At 43.5% G+C, this 19,301-nt stretch overlaps 1 protein-coding gene and 1 non-coding gene across 3 annotated transcripts; one reads left to right on the top strand and one right to left on the bottom strand.

Moving 5' to 3' along the window:
• Positions 1-5,717: 5,717 nt before the first annotated feature.
• On the bottom strand, positions 5,718-19,285 carry SNIP1 (Smad nuclear interacting protein 1). 2 transcript variants are annotated; one of them, XM_060288479.2, is made up of 5 exons: positions 19,203-19,285; positions 17,962-18,189; positions 16,452-16,554; positions 8,238-8,836; positions 5,718-7,270 (listed from the first exon to the last, which is right to left on the bottom strand). In XM_060288479.2, exons 2-5 carry the CDS (start codon positions 18,177-18,179, stop codon positions 7,006-7,008), a joined length of 1,185 nt encoding a protein of 394 aa, XP_060144462.1. In that variant the 5' UTR covers positions 18,180-18,189; positions 19,203-19,285; the 3' UTR covers positions 5,718-7,005. The 2 variants fall into 2 exon arrangements, with proteins under 2 accessions (XP_060144462.1, XP_030724789.1); XM_030868929.3 differs by lacking the exon at positions 19,203-19,285 and having other exon boundaries at positions 17,962-18,224.
• On the top strand, positions 9,502-9,606 carry LOC115867222 (U6 spliceosomal RNA). Its single transcript, XR_004045010.1, has one exon. It is a non-coding gene; the product is annotated as a U6 spliceosomal RNA (small nuclear RNA).
• Positions 19,286-19,301: the final 16 nt, after the last annotated feature.

Raw genomic sequence — 19,301 nt, 5'->3', positions numbered from 1 at the left:
CCAATATGAGGTGCACACTTTCAAAATGACTCATCAACACATAGAAGAGTTGACTCTGAATTCAGTACAATATCATTCTATTTCCTTACCACATTAGGACATTCCTGGGCACTAGTAGGTTGGAGTCACCACAAAGTATAGGAAGGATACTGCCAGTGAAAATGGACTGTCCTAGAACAGGGCTGCAGTCTTCTGGTTCTGATACTAACTGCTCTGGTGATCTCGGGTTGTCACTCATCTTCTTTGACTCAATGTTCTTATCTAGTTAATGGGAATGAATGACTGGTATATATTAGGTACGCAAATCTCCTTTCCTTAGGACAAAGCTTAATTTTCTTCCTTCTTTCCTAGCTGGGGATGGGTAGAAAGTCATTCCAGCTCTCTGTCCTTCCTTAAAGCCATCAGGGCAGAAGGCACAAGGGGACAAGGAATGTGATAATACTATGCAAACCAAATATCTTTGGAGTTGTGATATTGTGATTTATAATAATAAATATATATTTGGTCTTTGATCATGTTCCTGGCAAAGAGCTCCTAAAGCCCTTGGAATTTCCTGTGATAAGTGATTAAAGTGTCTTTGTTATGTTAATGAGGTGACTTTTGTAAAGCCCTTTTGGTGACCTAAAGATGGGGGCTGTTTGCCAGGGGAATCAATCACAAAAAAAAAACGAAAAAACAATTGTATCTTTGCAGGAAAATATGTGGAAATAACTGGAGGGGAGATAAAACGTCCCTTCCTCCAAAAAGTAATTTCATTTATTTATATCAGACACCTGAAGACACAAATAGTACAGGGTCGTTTTCTTCTTTTTTTCTTTGTATTTAGTACAGGGTCATCTTAAGCCAAGTTCAAGGCTTGATGTTTTCTGAGCTCCAGCCTGCAAATCCCTGGGAGAACTCAATTTCTGTTCCACTCTTATTCTGAAAGGTATAGCTCTCTGGCATGTCAGCTTTTTGTGGGAAACATGTTCTATTAGACTCATTGTATGTGGGCTTTGGGTTTTGATTTTTGTCCCATTCAATCCAGGGTAAGGTCTGATTTGCTAGAATCAAATATGGTTTGTCTTTATATCAAATGTGGTTTCCAGGCATCTCTGCTCCATTTCTCTCTGGATTATTGTTATCTTCACTTTGGGCCTGATAACTCTCTACTTACTTGTCAGTTCTTGGATGCCTTCAGACATTTTTTAATTTATATTTTATCCAGAAATTTTAGCTGTTTTCAGCAGGAGGATTCATAAGAATAACTTAGTCATTAATAGAAACCAGAAGTCTCAATCACCCTCTTTCCCCCATTGAACTTCAAGTGCTTCCAAAGCCTCATTTATCACCTTAGGCTTTTCTCAGTGCTAGTCTCTGTCTAGAAATATTTGCCTGTTTTGGCATCTGCAAAATGTAATGATAATAGAAGGCCGCCTCATAAGGTTATGAGGAGGAAATGAGTTAATGTATGCATTTGTGCAACATGTAAAATGCTCAGAACTGTGCCTTGTACATAGAAAGTGTTCCTAGACATTGGCCAGTTTTATTAGAGGTCTCAGTACATGCATTCTTAGGCTCCCCATGATTAAATATTTGTCGATTTTTCTGAATCAACATGATGATTTCCAACTAGTTCTGACTATGACTAGGTGAGGTGAGGATTTACCTAAGCCACACCCTACCCGTGAAAGTCCAACTCACTAGGATTTCCTTGAACATCCTGTGAATCAGGAAGTCTCATGGACCAGCTGTCTCTTCCCTCCTCAAAACTCTCCACGAAGCTCCACTTGGGAGGTGAGAGGGAACAATTCAGATGAAAGACCATTGAACCAGGACTGAGGCCATTTCCATCCTAGCTCTACCACTGCCTCGCTGAGGGAACTTCAGGTAAACAATTTCATAGGATCCTTTCCACATATTCCACTCCAGTCCTGTGGTCCCCTGGCCTGCTCAGTCTGAAACAACGTCCTCCTCTACTACTGGCTCAAAACTCTACCTATTCTCTAAGGCATACTTCAAATACCACCTCTTCTCAGCCATACGAAAGAATGAAATAATGCCATTTGCAGCAACATGGATGGACCTAGAGATTATCATACTAAATGAAGTAAGCCAGACAGAGAAAAAACAAATATCATGTAATATCGCTTATATGTGGAATCTAAAAAAAAATGCAAATAAACTTATTTTACAAAACAAAAAGAGACCCACAGACATAGAAAAGAAATTTATGGTTATTAAAGGGGAAAGGGTGGGGGGAGGGATAAGTTAGGAGGTTGGGATTAACATATACACACTACTATATATAAAATAGATAACCAACAAGGACCTACTGTATAGCACAGGGAACTATACTCAATATTTTGTAATAACCTCTAAGGGAACAGAATCTGAAAAAAAATATATATGTGTGTGTGTGTGTGTGTGTGTATAACTGAATCACTGTGCTGTATACCTGAAACTAACATACTGTAAATCAACTCTACTTCAATAAGATACAAATAAAAACTAAACACAAATACCATCTCTTGCAAAAGGTGCAGCGCACCTCCAAATTATTTCTCCGTTTCTAACTCACAGCTGTAAACCAATTGCTAGCATAGTAAGTTTATGTAACCATTGATTGATTGGATTAATTCACTTTAACTTTAGAGTAAATATGAACAAATCAACTGTCTTTTGAAATTGTTTCCGGGACTTCCCTGGTGGCACAGTGATTAAGAGTCTGCCTGCCAACACAGGGGACAGGGGTTCCATCCCTGGCCCCGGAAGATCCCACATGCCGCGGAGCAACTAAGCCTGTGTGCCACAACTACTGAGCCTGCACTTTAGAGCCCACGAGCCACAACTACTGAAGCCCGTGTGCCACAACTACTGAAGCCCATGAGCCTAGAGCCCATGCTCTGCAACAAGAAGCCACCACAGTGAGAAGCCCACGCACCGCAAGGAAGAGTAGCCCCCGCTCGCCACAACTAGAGAAAACCCACGTGCAGCAACGAAGACCCAACGCAGCCAAAAGAAATTTTAAAAAAATAAATTAAAATAAATAAAAAAAATAGTTTGCCACTTGATAAATATACTAGAAAGTTGACCCAAGAGAACGAATGAAGCTTTAAATTCCAAAGCTTTAATTTAAGTCAAGTAGCCCGGGACTTCCCTGGTGGCGCAGTGGTTAAGAATCCGCCTACCAGTGCAGGGGACACAGGTTTGAGCCCTGGTCTGGGAAGATCCCACCTGCCGTGGAGCAACTAAGCCTATGTGCCACAACTGCTGAGCCTGTGCTCTAGAGCCCATGAGCCACAATTGCTGAAGCCCACACACCTAGAGCCCGTGGTCCGCAACAAGAGAAACCACTGCAGTGAGAAGCCTGTGAACTGCAACGAAGAGTAGCCCCCACTCACCGCAACTAGAGAAAGTCCACATGCAGCAACGGAGACCAAGCGCAGCCATAAATAAATAAATAAATAAATAAATAAATTTAAAATAAATAAATCAAGTGGTCTTCACTTGATATAAACTCACACACCCAGGAACACTGTGGGATCAGAACATTCTTTCACAAGCAGGCATTACTGGCGTGTCATGTGCATGTCACACTTAGGCTCTGATGAACGTGGCATCATTTCGTTCCTCACATCCACTACTGATTTCCACAAAGGGAAGGATGTTAAAAAATATAACCATCTGTGCACCATATCAAATCATAAATTATATTTATATATGTTCTAAGCCTGTAAAAACCAAGCTGTATTGTATATTGGCATTTCAATACAATAACACAAAAAATTTTTTTTCAGTTATCTGATTACTCTGCTTTCCCTTATCATCAGGATACAATAAAAGTATTTAAAAGTTAGATCACCAGTTGCTCTTAATGAGCTATCCTTTGTCAATGTCAGAAAGAGGGAATGAGAAAATGACTGGGAAGAGGTTCCTGGGGAAAATCTGAAGATTCTGTCCCATACCTCGGCAGAACTGTGGGCCACCACAGAGGATTTGGGGGAGGGGCTCAGAAGCAAAGGGCCGTTTTGCAGATCGCTTGATTTTAACAGCTATGACTTGCAGACAAGATAGCCAGGGTGGAGAAAGGGTGGGTGATAAAGCAATTGCAAACAGCTAAAATGAACATCAGTTTCTAAGCAATGAATTAATTCAAGAAGAAAGTTTTAGGATTTTGTCAACTTCAAATGAGAAGTCTGCTGGTGATATCTGGCTTTGGAGATAAGTAGTATCTTTTCTTTCCCTTTCTCTTAAAAAATAAAAAGTGTGTGTGGGCAAGGAACACCGTCCCATATATCAATGTTTGGCATGAAGAATCTCTTAATCCAGGAAGCAAAAGTCTACTACACAACTGGGACCTTTTATTGAAAATGTAGGCAAGGACTTGCCTGATGGCACAGTGGTTAAGAATCCACCTGCCAATTCAGGGGACACGGGTTCGAGCTCTGGTCTGGGAAGATTCCACATGCTGTGAAGCAACTAAGCCCGTGTGCCACAAAGACTGAGCCCGAGCTCTAGAGCCCTCGAGCCACAACTATTGAGCCCTTGTGCCACAACTACTGAAGCTCGCGCGCCTGGAGCCCGTGCTCCGGTACAAGAGAAGCCACCGGTATGAGAAGCCCGCACACTGCAACGAAGAGAGTAGACCCCCACTCGCCGCAACTAGAGAAAGCCCGCGTGCAGCAACAAAGACCCAATGCAGCCAAAAACGAATAAATAAATTTATTAAAAAAAATTGTAGGCAAAGTGGTCATCTATCACAATGTTCACCAGGATGGTGCTTGAAGCCAAGCCTAAGGCTGCCAGGAAGCAGTAGTTACACATATTGAACACGGAGGCCCTGGAGTGAGATGCCAGATTAGCCCCTCATCCCAGGAAGAGAAAACCATCAGCCTGGATCAAGAGAAAAACTCATCAAAACACATTTTAGACATGCACGTATGTAATAGTGCCTCCAGGGGCCAGGGCACATTGGGTGAGGATGCTAATTGCTCTTACATTGTTTCTTCCCTCATGTAACCTTTCACCTAATTAACCTTATTAAGTGTTCACTCTTCAAAGGGGATCTTTTTTCTTTTTCTTGACATGACACACAGGTTGTGGGATCTTAGTTCCCCGGTAAGGGATCGAACCCGTGCCCCGTGCAGTGGAAGTGTGAGTCTTAACCACTGGACCGCCAGGGAATTCCCCAAAGGAGAATCTTTTCATTTCTTTTGAATAAACATTAGTCAGCAGCCCACGATAGTCAACATTTAACCCTGAGTACATCTAAGTATGTGAGACCTCAGTGGAAAAACAATGGTAAGGAAGACCATCTAATAATGTCATTAGTTTCCACCCAAGAGAAACAGTTAGCAGGAACACTGACTTGCATCATCTCTCCTGCCTCCCATCCCACCCCCCATCACCACCTGAGGGTGAAACAGCAGGGACAGGGGTCAACTGGTATGAGGCCCACTATGTATAACCTGCCCCAACTCTTGACTATTCTGGGAAGGAAAACCCCTTCACTGCCAACTCAGAGAGCACTGCTGCTTCAACAGGACCATGGCTCACTCGCTGAAATTTGAAGATCTGGATTCCAGTGCAGGGTGAGTCCTATCACCCCCAGGGTACCCTCCACAACTGTCTACTTTTACCTCCAAAATATTGATACAAAGATTTCTTTAGCAGCAAATATACCTATGAACACAAGGTCCCCTGTGCTAGGAAAGAAGTACTCTTTGAAAGGGGGCTATATTTACAAGTTTTATTATTTTTTATTCCAAAAATACATATAAATGAAAACCTGCTCTTCAAATGCAGGGAGGCCTTTGCCTATAATGCAGTAATACATTTACATCACAAAACATTCTCATAGGAAAATCAATATGCAGCTCTTTCACACACAATTTTTTAAATATATACATACACACACACACTCTCTCTCTCACACACACACACACACACACACACACACACACACACACACACACACACACACACACACACACACACACACACACTAGATGTAAGCAGTTATGACTTTTCTACTTACACATATTCCTCTGGTGGAAAATTAGGAAACTGGGCTGTTCCCAATTGCCCAGGTAAATACAACCTCTCCGAACATTTTTGTAAAAAGATGAAAACATGTAAACCACACAACACATACACGTTGTTAGAATAAAGCAAGGACCCTGCCACATAAATGACAGTGTGTTTCTCAAAGAAGGAAGAATGGAGATAACCTCTAAATAAAAATGCAAAGTTGAAGATCAAAATTGTTCTGTACATGCTCCATGGAGAAATCAGAGTTCTCTCACAGGAAACAGATCCACGACCCATTTCAGCCTCTCGTGACATGTAATCAGCACCCACTGGTAGTGGCCATGACCTTCTTGTACAGTCATAAGCTTAAGCAGGCTCCACAAAGCATCCGTTTAAGTCCAACAGTCAATAATGAGGTCATGTGGTAAATCTCCCCCACCCCCCTGCCCACCCCCAAACAACGAAGTGCAAAATCAATTTCTGTGACTCAAGAGCTCAACCAGGTCAAAGCTTTGGTATACTCGGGAGGCTGTTTTGGTGATAACCAAAGCTTAGTAAGATTCTCTGTTCAGGGGTCTGCCCCCAAGACAAAAACAAACCCGGTCCACAAAGCTTAACAACAATATAAATAAAGTAACTGTACAAAGAAAGCAAGCCACAATCCCCTTCAACCAGGGCTTTATAGTTTCCTGCACAGTAGTTCTGAAAGCACCAACTCAAGCCACGATGCTTCTACTAAAACACGATGTGTTGGTGAGACTGTTCAGAAAACAAATGCCCACAGCGTGTGCGTGTGGCTGATGTGCCACAGAAAAAAGTTCAACCAAACATAAGTCAGTTTTCTTACACTGAAACGGAAGCTGGTCAGCAACAGAAGAAAGACTTAAGGCAATAAGAGGCGTTACAGAGAGCACGGCGGCGCCCTCTGAGTCAATCCCAAAGCTTTCGCAGAAAGGAAAGGTCTCTCGAGAGTTTGGCTTGTGCTTCAGTCTGCTAGCTGTCAGATACCTCCTCCTCCTCCTCGTCATCCTCGTCTTCTTTCCTGTCCACTTCAGACGTGTCCGAGGACTCATGGAGCAGAACATACTCTCTGCTGCTGAACCCAAATTTAAGGACATCCTTTTCCTTCAGTTCGTAGTATCTCTGTGGCTCAATTCGCTTGTTGTTCAGGAACGTTCCATTGCCTGAGCCAAGGTCAATGATGTAGGGCTTCACCCTGCGGCCAACTGTCCCATCAGCACGGGTATATTCCACAAGCCTAGCAGAGATAAAGCAGAGAAACCTGTGAGTGAAATCCTGCCTCAGATCATCCAGCTCTTTGCTAACACAGTCTAGATGATGTAAATAACCTGGCTTAGACACAGTTCAAGTTCAAACTCTAGGAAGTCAAGGGAAAGGCATGCCCATGGATTCAGAAATTGGGAGCAAGTAGAAATGGTGAGAACTGGTCACTGGGCGGGGAGGATTCATGGTAGATCAAAGCTTAAAATGCAGAATCTAAGGCCTCTTGCCATGGTTGAGAAATACATTTTTTGCATTTTTTGACACTTTTTGCATTGTTTATAATCAACATAATGCTTCTTTTACCTATATCTCAACATACTTTAGCTTCTGCCCCAATGGGAATAAACCAGTGGATTCGGACTTCAGAGTCAAGGGAACAGATGAGATGATCAAAACTGTTCAAATCAAAGTTGATTTGAGCCAGAGTTCTACTACAGTGATCATTTATTAGGCAAGCCACTTGGCTTTGCTGAGCTTCATATTCTCATCTGTCAAATGGGGTATTAATACCTGTCCTCGCCTCCCCACTGGATTGTTGTGAACATCCAACAATAACAGATGTACTATGGAAACTGTCAAGATACAGATTCAGCTAACATATGCCAGGCACTCTCAGCTTTATTTCCATTTAACCCTCATAACAGCCCTGCGAGGTAGCTAGAAGCCGAGGCCCAGAAGACTGGCTCGCCCCAGGACAGACACCTGGTAAGTGGCAGTGGCAGGATTCAAAATCTGGATTTCTGACACCAAGTTCCAGTCTGTTACACAAATGTAAGCAATTATTGGTGTAAAGTGATCATTCGTTAGATGAATAATACTCCTTAGATACGAGGGGTATGGGCTTCTTGTGCACACAGGCGCACAGACCTCAGCGATCCTAAGTAACCGAGATGCCGGGCTTCTACCAGCACTTCAGTCTCCCTCTGCAGACGTGCACTCACCGGTACTGAAAGACGGCGTGCTGCTTCGAACAGGAGGGGTGATCGATGGGAATGTCTGCGATGCGGCGGTGTCGGCCCAGGAGGTAAGCGCTCTGTCGGTGGATGTACATCACTGGAAGCACCTCATCATTTTTAAAGGGGTAGAGACGCCACCGTTTTTTGGGGATGCGTGCTTCCGGGGGCTCGCTGTATTTAATGACTACACCCCGAAAGGTGTTGGTGTCCTCAAGAAGTGCCCCAGAAAGTTCAAAGCTTGGCTTCTCTTTAACAGGCACGTCTTTGTCTTTGTTGTTGCTGCCAGGGCCAGGCTGAGGAAGTGAGTCCTGAGACGCATTACCGCCGGCTTCGTTTTTCTGGCGGTGCTCCCGGCGCCGGGTGTTGTGAAACTCCCGCTCAGCTTCCTGCGCCTGTAGGTTCTGGGCATCTCGATCCCGTCCCTGAGGCTGCCCGCTGCCAGGCCTCTCGTCCGAGCTTCTCCTCTGGTGAGAGTGGCCGCGGTGTCTGTCTCGGTTACTGTTCCTAGCTCGCCTGTGTTCCTGTCCTGAGGGTTCTCGGTGCGGCCGATCCTCCCGGCCTCTCCGGGGATGATCCTCACGTTCCTGAAATTCAAACAGATTCAAGAAAGTAAAGGCAGTGCATAGTCTATGAAGAGAGCTGCAGTCAAAAAGTCATTTGTGCTTTGGACTTTGGCATTCAGAGCAAAATGTCCCACAGAAATAAGGTTACCAGTGGTGGTCATGTCCCCTTGCAAGGCCACCACACAGAACAGGTGCCCTAGGCTGCTGCCCAGCTATGGCACTAACAGTGCACACCCACGTTCAGAGCCCAAGAAACAAGAACACCTATAGGCAAACTTAGAGGGACCTGCATACAGAATCAGAACTAACAGAGACAGTTAAGTAGTCACATACAAGATAATTACGTAAAAAAAAAGCTAGCTTTCTCTTATGCCCAAAAGGAAAACGTAATAGTAATTTTAAAAGATCCGATTTCAGGGGCTTCCCTGGTGGCGCAGTGGTTGAGAGTCTGCCTGCCAACAGGTAGGGGACATGGGTTCGTGCCCCAGTCTGGGAAGATCCCACATGCCCCGGAGCAGCTAGGCCCGTGAGCCATGGCCGCTGAGCCTGCGCGTCCGGAGCCTGTGCTCCGCAACGGGAGAGGCCCGAGTACCGCAAAAAAAAAAAAAAAAAAAAAAAAAAAAAAGATCCGATTTCAATACCCAGAATAAAATTAAGAAATATGCAAGACATATAAGAAACATATAGTGCTCGCTTCAGCAGCACATATACTAAAATTGGAACGACAGAGAAGATTAGCATGGCCCCTGTGCAAGGATGCCACGCAAATTCGTGAAGCATTCCATATTTTTAAATCTGTGGGTTTTCTTCTCCTGTTTTTCTGCCTTGTGTCAATTTTATTATTAGTGTAGCCATAAGAACTCAAGAGGGGTAGCAACAGTACCACGACAGGTTTATCCTGACAAAAATAAACAAGCAGTTAATTTTTAAACATTAAAAAAAAAATAAGAAACCTATAAAAATTTACTACAGTTGACCCTTGAATAATGAGGGGGTTAGGGGCACAGGGGCACCAACACTCCAACTAGTTGTAGTCGGCCCTCTGTATACCTGGTTCCTCTGTATTCAAGGGTCCGAATCCACAGACTCAACCAACAGGGGACATGGAGTACTGCAGTATCTACTATTGAAAAAAATCTGCATATAAGTGGACCAGTGCAATTCAAACCCATGTTGTTCAAGGGTCAACAGTAACAGATATATTTTTTAAAGATCTGAAAAAAATGAGGAAACACGATGGTTTCTTAAAATAGACTCAGCACTGAAAATCAACACAGGAGATAATAGGCAAAGGATATTAACAAGGAATTATCAGAACAAATAAATATTTAATGAACACACGAAGATAGGCTTACCCTGATTAATCTAATAACTAAAGCATTAGAGTTCAAGAGGGGGGCCCCCGCACACTATGAGCAAGGCTGTCCCTCCTGGAAAGGGGTAGAGAGGAAATCCTGAGCACCAGGACTGAGACCTTGTCTCCACTCCCCCACCAGCCCCACCTCCGCCTCAAGGCCTTCTCCCTACCATACACAGGGGTCAAGTAGGGGTCTGCTTGCTCAGAGCAGGACCCAGTTTTCCTAGACTTCCAAGCCTCCAGAGACAAGTATCAAGAGGCAGGGAGCCTCAGACACCCAACCCTCCTACCCCAAGACATTCACAAGTTTGCCACCACCATCTGCCTTGAGTTCAGCAGAACTCATCTCATTATGCCCTTTATCCCTGATTAAATGAGTCACTGTAAGTCACAGATTCCAGGTCATCACCCCTACCTCCCTTGTACTCTAATCCCCATAAGGCTCTGTACATCAAGGATTCTGTCCCCAAATCTGTCCCCTTCTTCAACTCCTGAAGCTGTTGTTGCACCATGCCCCCTGGAATGGAAAGCTCGGCAAAACTGATCTACATCCTCCACGTTTTCTGGGATCATTCCCATCTCCTTTCGCTCTAACAGAACCCTGGCTCTGCCCTGAGCACACTGCTCCCCTGCAGCTCCTCAAATGGTGGCTGTTTTTCTCCCTCTGACCTCCCCCAACTCCCACCATCTCTGGGTCTGGACATATGGCAGGTGTCATCCTTGCTTCTCACTGGGTCCGGACATATGGCAGGTGTCGTCCTTGCTTCTCACTGCCAATTCCAGAACACGCCCCACCCTTTTCTTTCTCCCTAAAAAACCTAGCTGTGAATCTCACGTAAGACCACTGTCACCCATTACTCTCAGTGCTGCTGTCATTTACTAATCCTGAGTCACTTCCCCTCACTTTGTGCCAGTTTCACTTCCAGCTCAAGTCATTCTCTCCAGCATTACTCTTGGTCATTTCGATAACGTGCTGGCATCTCTGTTCTTTGCATTTCTCTCCTCCCATTACCTTATTTGTCTCCTCCCTTCTCTTCAGCCACTCACCCCCATGGTTATACACGGACTTTTTCATTTCTAATAACTGCAACCCCTCTATAATTTCCATTTTAAGCAGTCCTCCTTCTGCCCATCTTTCCAGCTCACACTTTACCCAACTCTAACAATCCTTATCCCAATAAGACTCATCCAAGCCTTTGATCCTCTTACTTTTGCACAGTCCCTCGCTCTCTTCCCTTCCTAACTTAAATTCCATGGTCAAGGGCTTCCCTGGTGGCGCAGTGGTTGAGAGTCCGCCTGCCGATGCAGGGGACACGTGTTCGTGCCCCGGTCCGGGAAGATCCCACATGCCGCGGAGCAGCTGGGCCCGTGAGCCATGGCCACTGAGCCTGTGCGTCCGGAGCCTGTGCTCCGCAACGGGAGAGGCCACAACAGGGAGAGGCCCGCGTACCACAAAAAAAAAAAAAAATCCATTGTCAAGCAGTATGATCACTCCCATGTGGACATATTCAAATCCTCTGCCCCTATGCCATTCTGTTGCACTGTCCTGGCAAAACCACAATCAGCATTAAGCACAGCAAAGTGGCTAGAGAAAAAACACAAACCATTCTGAATGGTCCTACCTTAGAAGCATGACCCCAAGCCTCCTTAATGATGCCCAGCAAACATCCTACATTTTCTTGATCTATTCATTCTCCCAGATGACTGTTTTACCACTTCTCTGTCCTCAAATCTCCTACGTGGTCTTCCCCATCCCTTATTTACTTAGAAGGGATTTTCTACATCCACCCACCCATCAGTATCTGTACCCATATACTCTGTCTTCCCTCCCTGTGACCATAAGGAAACTATCTGTGCTTCTACCTAAAGCCAATTCCTACATCTGGGAGCTTCCCTCTCATCCAGAATATCACTCCAGTGATTCTCATCTCTCTTGTGCATAATCTACTTCCCCGTTCTGCACTGGATCATTCCCATCAGCACAGGCACCTGCTCTTCTCTAGAACTCATTTCCCATGTCAGCTTCCACCCTATTTCTTCACTCCTCTTTGAGTAAAACTCCTCAAAACAGTTTGGTTTTAATCAGTCTCCAATTCTTCTCCCATCTTCTTTTGAACCCTCCAATTAGGCTTCACCCTTACTACTCCACTAAAATTGCTGGTCAAGGTCACCAATGACCTCCATGTTGCTAAATCCAATGAGCAATTCTGTCTTCGTTTCCAAAAAGTGTATACCAGGCAAAATTAGTAGACACTATGGAGAGAATATGACAAATTACAAAACCAGATAACACAAAATAACTAAGATTTCAACATATGCTCTCAATTATTGATAAGTAGGATAATATATATTTTTTAATGAACATCTTTGCATAGAATACACACACACACCCCCCAAAACATAAAGGAAAAGAAGACAAGGTTAAGTATAACAGAACCTTGAAGTATAAATATCAAACTATTAAAATGGCTACTTCTGGGGAGTGAGGTGATTTTTTTGTTTGTGGGAAGGGGTGCGATTTTGAGGCTAATGAGAAAAGTAACCATACACTACATAAACCATACTCTCACTTTCTATTTTACAGAATTCTGTGTTATGATGAACAAGCAAATGATAAATTTATTTTTTTCTGAGGTTTCCACAATCCTGTTCCCCTCCTCCTTTTTTTTTTAATTGAAGTATAATTGATTTACAATGTTGTGTTAGTTTCAGGCGTATAGCAAAGTGATTCAGTTATACATACACACACAAACACATATATTCTTTTTCAGATTCTTTTCCATTATAGGTTATTACAAGATATTGAATATAATTCCCTGCGCTAGATAACTTTATTTTTTTAATGGTGGCTGAGTGGTGCAGAGAATATCTGTAAGTACAAGTCATGCTTAAGTCAGAGGCTGTGTGCACTCTTACAATCCAGGTGAAAGTCACTGACTTTCAGCTGCCTGTCAAGCGCTCAAACCCTTTTGCTCAAGAGCCACTTCCAAGTTTCTAGCTGATTAATACAATGAAATCAGCTTTTTAAGAGATAATTTGAGGTCAGGAGGGAAGTTAGCATAGAAAAGCAAACTAAGACACTTCAAAATAACAATAATCACAAAACAGTTCCATGCTATAAGCCCCAGGATTCACTGTAAAGTGCTGATTTAGAAACCAGAGGTAAAGAACTGCAAGTTGAAAAAGTCAAACATACATACATATACATAAATAAATAAATAAATAAATCAGGGAGTAAAATGGTGTTTACTAGGAGATGGGGGGCGAGAGGGTAAGACTGATGGTATTTAAGGGCACAAACTTGTAACGAGTAGTAAATAAGCCATAGAGATCTAATGCACAGTATAATGAATACAGACAATAATACCGCACTATAATGATGTAACGTGGTAAATATTGCTTCAATGGCAATCATATTACAATATATAAATGTATCGAAGTAACACAGCTTTGCACCTTAAATCTACAAAATGTAACATGCCAAAATTATTAAATCAAAAAAGTAGCAAGTTGTACATAAACACACACACACACACACAACTACAAGTGGTTTGAGAGGTTCTATCTGGGTACTGGGGTTCCAGTGGCTGAATTCTGAGATAGCCAAGGCGGTGCCTGACCAATTCATATAACAGACCATCAAGACTGTCTGGCTTTGTATCTTTTTTTAGGTAGCAGACAGTTGGCCCACAGTCTCTCAAAATCATAAGAAAATCCATTTTCTTAATGCCAGTGTCTCTATTTGCACTTTGTAACAAAGAGCTTCTTTAAAAAGAAGACTGAATGCTTGTCCATCAGGACTGAGGGCAAAAGGCAAGAGCATCTGCTCTCACTACTCTCATTCCACATAGTGCTGAAGTCCCAGACAGTGCGGCAAGAGAAAACAAAATGCATACACACTGTAAAGGAAGAAATAAAACTGTGCCTATTTGCAGATATGATTATCTATGTAGAAAATCCCAAGTAATCTACCAAAAACCTCCTAAAATAAATGAATGAGTTCAGTAAGGTCACAGGATATAAGATAAACATACAAAAATCAATTATATTTCTATGTACTAGCAATGAACAAGTAAACAATGAAATTTAAAATATCACTTACAGTCACTAAAACAAATTACTTAAGTGTAAATCTGGGGGCTTCCCTGGTGGCGCAGTGGTTGAGAGTCCACCTGCCGATGCAGGGGACACGGGTTCGTGCCCCAGTCCGGGAAGATCCCACATGCCACGGAGCGGCTGGGCCCGTGAGCCATGGCCGCTGAGCCTGCGCGTCCGGAGCCTGTGCTCCGCAACAGGAGAGGCCACAACAGTGAGAGGCCCGCGTACGAAAAAAAAAAAAAAAAGTGTAAATCTAACAAAACACGTATGGGACTTGTACACTGAAAACTACAAACACTGATGAAAGAAATCAAAGAGCTAAATAAACGGAGACACACCTATGTTCATAGACTAGAAGACTCAATATAATAATAATTTAAAAAACCCGACTCACCCCAAAATACAAGTTTAACACTATTCCAATCAAAATCCTAACAAGATTTTTTTTAATAGATATAAACAAGATTGTTCCCACCTTATAGTAAAACAAACTTAAAATAGACCAGGGACTTACATGAAAAACATTAAGGAAAAAACAAATCTTCAGGATCTAGGGCCAGGGAAAAAGTTCTTAGACATGACACCAAGAGCATAATCTACAAAAAGAAAAACAGATAAGCTGGACTCCATCTAAATTAAAACTTTTGCTCTGAGAAAAATCCTGTTAAGAGAATGACCAGAAAAGATACAGACTGGAAGAAAATACTGGCAAACCACTCACCCCAAAAGGCCTAGTATCTAAGAATATTAAAAAAGAACTCTTAAAACTCAATAGTAAAAAAACCCAAATAATCCATCTAGAAAATAGGCAAAAGATCTGAAGACACATGTCACCTGAGAGGAAATACAGATGGCAAATAAGCGCATGAAAAGATGTTCAATATCATAAGCCATTAGGTAAATGCAAATTAAGATCACAATACCGCTATCCCACCTGTAAGAATGGTTAAAATAAAAAAATGGTGCCGGTAACAAATGCTGGATCACTCACATGACAGGTGGAAATGTAAAACGGTACAGCCACTGTTACGGACTGAATCGTGCCCCCAAATTTATATGTTGAAGTCCCAACCTCCACATCTTAGAATGTAACCAAATTTTTTGTAGATAAGCTCTTTGAAGAACTGATTGAGTTAAAATGAGTGAGACCCTAACCCAGTACGGCTGATGTGGTTAAAGGAGGAGCTAGGAGCCAGGGATAGGAGCACAGAGGGAAAGGCTATGTGAGGGCACAGTGGAGAAGGCAAGCCAAGGAGAGAGGCCTCAGGAGAAACCAAACTGCTGAAACTTTGATCTCGGACTTCTAGCCTCTAGAACTGTGTGAAAATTATAGGTTCCGTTGTTTGAGGCAGCCAGTCTGTGGAATTTTGTTATGGAAGGCCTGGCAAACTAACACAGCACTCTGGAAAACAGTCTGGCAATTTCTTAAAACAATTAAACCCACAACTACCATACCATCCAGCAGTTGCACTCCCGGGCATCTGTCCCAGAGAAAAGAAAACTTACGTTCGCACAAACACCTGCCCACAAATGTTTACATAGCAGCCTTATGTCTAATAGCCAAAAAACTGGTAACAACCCAGATATTCTTTAACGGACAAATGGTTAAATCCACACCACTGAAAACGACTCAGCAATAAAAAGGAATGAACTACAGAGAGAGGCAACAACCTGAATGAATCTCTGAAGAATTTTGCTGAGTGAAAAAAGCCAATCCCTAAAGGCTTGTACTGTGAGATTCCATTTACACAGCATGCCTGAAGTGACAAAATTATAGAAATGGAGAGGAGATTAGAAGCTGCCAGGAGTTGAGGGGTAAGGGTGAGAGGGAACTGGCTGCGACTATAAAAGGACTACATGAGGGATCCTTGTGATGGAGATGTTTTGTTCCTTGACTGCACTGATGTCAACGTTTTGACTGTGATACTGTTCTATAATTCTGTAAGATGTTACCATTGGGAGAAACAGCCACTTCTGTATTATTTCTTACAACTGCATGTGAATCAACAATTACCTCAAAATAATAGGTTTAACTTAACAAAGCAAGCAGGAAAAAAAACCAAACCCAGTTTTTAGAAAAGCCCATCGCAAGTACAGGAGAACACATACACAACACTCTTTAGCTATGATGGGACAGGCTCTAGGTTTGGGGCCAGTATGAAAACATCTCAAACCACTTACCTGCTTTACTTTGACCATTGAGTGGTGAGGACTTCGGCTTCTCTTACTCCGGGGAGACTTGCTTCTTCTCCCTGAGGACTTGTTTTTCTTTCTGGCTGGAGACCTGTTCAGAGAATGATACACGCAGATTTTATCTCAATTTTCATTCCCTAATACAAATTAGCTTCAAGTATCAGGCTTACCTACTAACACAAACACCACATTTGTGCAGGTCTCTGCTGATCACACTAAAGGAGTAAGGAGCTTCACTTTTCTAGCCCTAATGTCTTCCACATACATAATTGCCTGATGGAACTTCTCACACAGATGACATAACTCTAGATTCCCATCCCCTCAAGAAACTTTCCTCTGTCTTTGCCATCTGGGTAACTGGCGCCACCCCATCCACCCTGTTCCTCAGGCCAAAAACCTAGAAGTCACCCTTGATTCTTTTTCTCCTCACCACCAGCAGCCCCCCACGCTCCTCTCCCACACAATCACACTCACTCAATCAATCAATCAGCAAGTCCTCTGGCTCTACTTCCTCCGTCTCCCACCTCATTCCAACCACTCTCCTTGATCTCCTGGATCCACCCCCCCACCCCCCATTTCTAGAAGGAACACAACTGATTCCACTTCAAGTTCTTTGCACGGGCTATTCCCTCTGCCTAGATCTTTACAAGGCTGGATTATTCTCACCATTCAGGTCTCAGGTCAAATGGTGGACTTTTCAGAGAGTGGTTCAGGGAGAACCATTTCCCTCTACCCTCTCACTATCACATTACTGTTTTAACCTACCCCTAATACTTGTTACTAACTGAAACAACTTTTTTTTTTTTAATTTGCTTGTTATTTTGTCTCAGAGCTACAGCACGGTCAGTTTCATCAAGGTAGAGATCATCTACGGTGTTCATCCTTGCCGCCCCAGAACCTAGGACGGTCTTCTTTTTTCTACATATACATATGTATATTTTTAAAAGTGTTACATAGATATTTTTCCACATTATTTTATAACCTACGATGGTCTTTAGCACATAATAGGTACTCAGTAAAACTACGTCGAATGAATTAATAAATGAACGAGTTTAACAAGAGACAATTATTTTTCCACAGAATATTAGACAGATCGCCTAGGCCCTCGATATGTAAACTTCTTGGGGCAGATAACTGAAAAGATAACTCCCGCACTCCGTTTGCAGGCAAATGGGGAAAATCTTTCATTTCAACTTAAACGATCATTGCTTAACGAACAACTTAAACTGGACCATACCCGGTGAAATGCTGGGTACCCAGAAATGGAGGGACGAGATCCTGTCCAGCAGGCATTAGGCGCTTAACGCCCAACTATTACGCAAGTGACAGGTACCAGAGTAAACGTTCCTTAACACAAGCACAACCGGTCACTTCTATCGCCTTAGGATTAAGTCCAAGCTGCAGCGCTCAGCGTTCAAGGTGTGTTTCTGGTTCTAGCCCTGTCCTCCTTTCTCAATGAACCCGACCTAAGGTCCACCCCGGGCTGCTTCTCACTTACCGGCTACCTCCTCGGGCTCGGTTCCCGCGGTGACTCGGGCGGCCCGACTCGCCGGCCGGTGGGGACGGGCTGCCGCCGGAGGAGTCCGGGCGGCGGTGCACGGGAGGCGCGGATTCCGGGCTGAGGCGCTCCTGCTTCACCACCACCGCCGCCACCATGTCCCCGTCCCGGTGCCTTCGTCGGCTCCCCCGATCCCGCTCGCTCTTCACCTCCTTCATACTAAGAGACCTGCGGAGCCCAGGAAAAAGATGTCCGTAGCACTCCTGTCCCCGAAGGAAATGACGGACCTGACTCTAGGACTTCCGCTTCCGAGTGCACGCTCTCCCAGAAACCCTCGTAGCGGAGATAACGCGATACGATTCTGCAGTGGGAGGGGCCTTAGTGACCCGACTCGAGAGGCAGGAGATTTAAGTTTCAAAAGCAAACTTTTGTGAAAAAGCTACTCTCAACTTTGGGCACTTAGGTTGTTTCCATCTCCGGGCTATTGTAAATAGAGCTGCAATGAAAATTTTGGTACATGACTAGAGGCATGGACATATATACACTACCAAACGTAAGGTAGATAGCTAATGGGAAGCAGCCGCATAGCACAGTGATATCAGCTCTGTGCTTTGTGACCGCCTGGAGGGGTGGGATAGGGAGGGTGGGAGGGAGGGAGATGCAAGAGGGAAGAGATATGGGAACATATGTATATGTATAACTGATTCACTTTGTTATAAACAGAAACTAACACACCATTGTAAAGCAATTATACCCCAATAAAGATGTTTTTTTAAAAAAAGCTACTCTCAAGGATGTTTGTTGCCCTGTTATAGTAATTACGGAGCACAGAGACAACCTACATGCCCAGCGATAGGGAAGATGTTATGTCGCCATTCGCAATGCTATTTACAAACTATATGACAAATGGAAAAAACCCTGACTTGTTAAACGAAAGAAGCAAGATACAAAATTGTGCGCAGTGTGTGATTACATTTACGTTTGGGAATACCAAGGAAAGAGGAAGAGAAGGAAATGCAATCACAGATGGTAGCCCGTGGGCAAATCATCAGTATTTCCCCTCTGTTCTTGCGCCTTCTGTTATGTTGTCATTTCTCCACTTACTTAAAAGCCAATACTTTTTAAAACCCGGCAACTTCAGATGCCTTCCTCTGGGAATCTTCCCCAACCCTTCGCTGAGGAGTCAGATGATTCCCATTTTGAAAATGACAAAATTGAGGGTCAACGAAGGTGATCTGTACCTAATTCAAATCACGAGCTAGACGCAGCACAGGGATTCAGAACTGATGTTTTCCCTGCTTCCAAGAGTACCAAGACGACCCGGTGAGCAAGTGGCCTGG

Source organism: Globicephala melas, chromosome 1 (genome assembly GCF_963455315.2).
Source record: "Globicephala melas chromosome 1, mGloMel1.2, whole genome shotgun sequence".
Taxonomy (NCBI): Eukaryota; Metazoa; Chordata; class Mammalia; order Artiodactyla; family Delphinidae; genus Globicephala; species Globicephala melas.
The sequence above is the reverse complement of the archived record's forward strand: the minus strand, read 5'-3'. Positions and strand labels throughout refer to the sequence as shown.

Excerpts from the sequence above, each read along its gene's own strand:
- SNIP1 (XM_060288479.2), bottom strand. The coding sequence starts at position 18,179 with ATGAAGGAGGTGAAGAGCGAGCGGGATCGGGGGAGCCGACGAAGGCAC. Across the intron at positions 16,555-17,961 it reads CGAGCCCGAGGAGGTAGCCG|GTCTCCAGCCAGAAAGAAAA; the intron begins GTAAGTGAGAAG and ends TTCTCTGAACAG. Across the intron at positions 7,271-8,237 it reads CACGCCGTCTTTCAGTACCG|GCTTGTGGAATATACCCGTG; the intron begins GTGAGTGCACGT and ends TATCTCTGCTAG.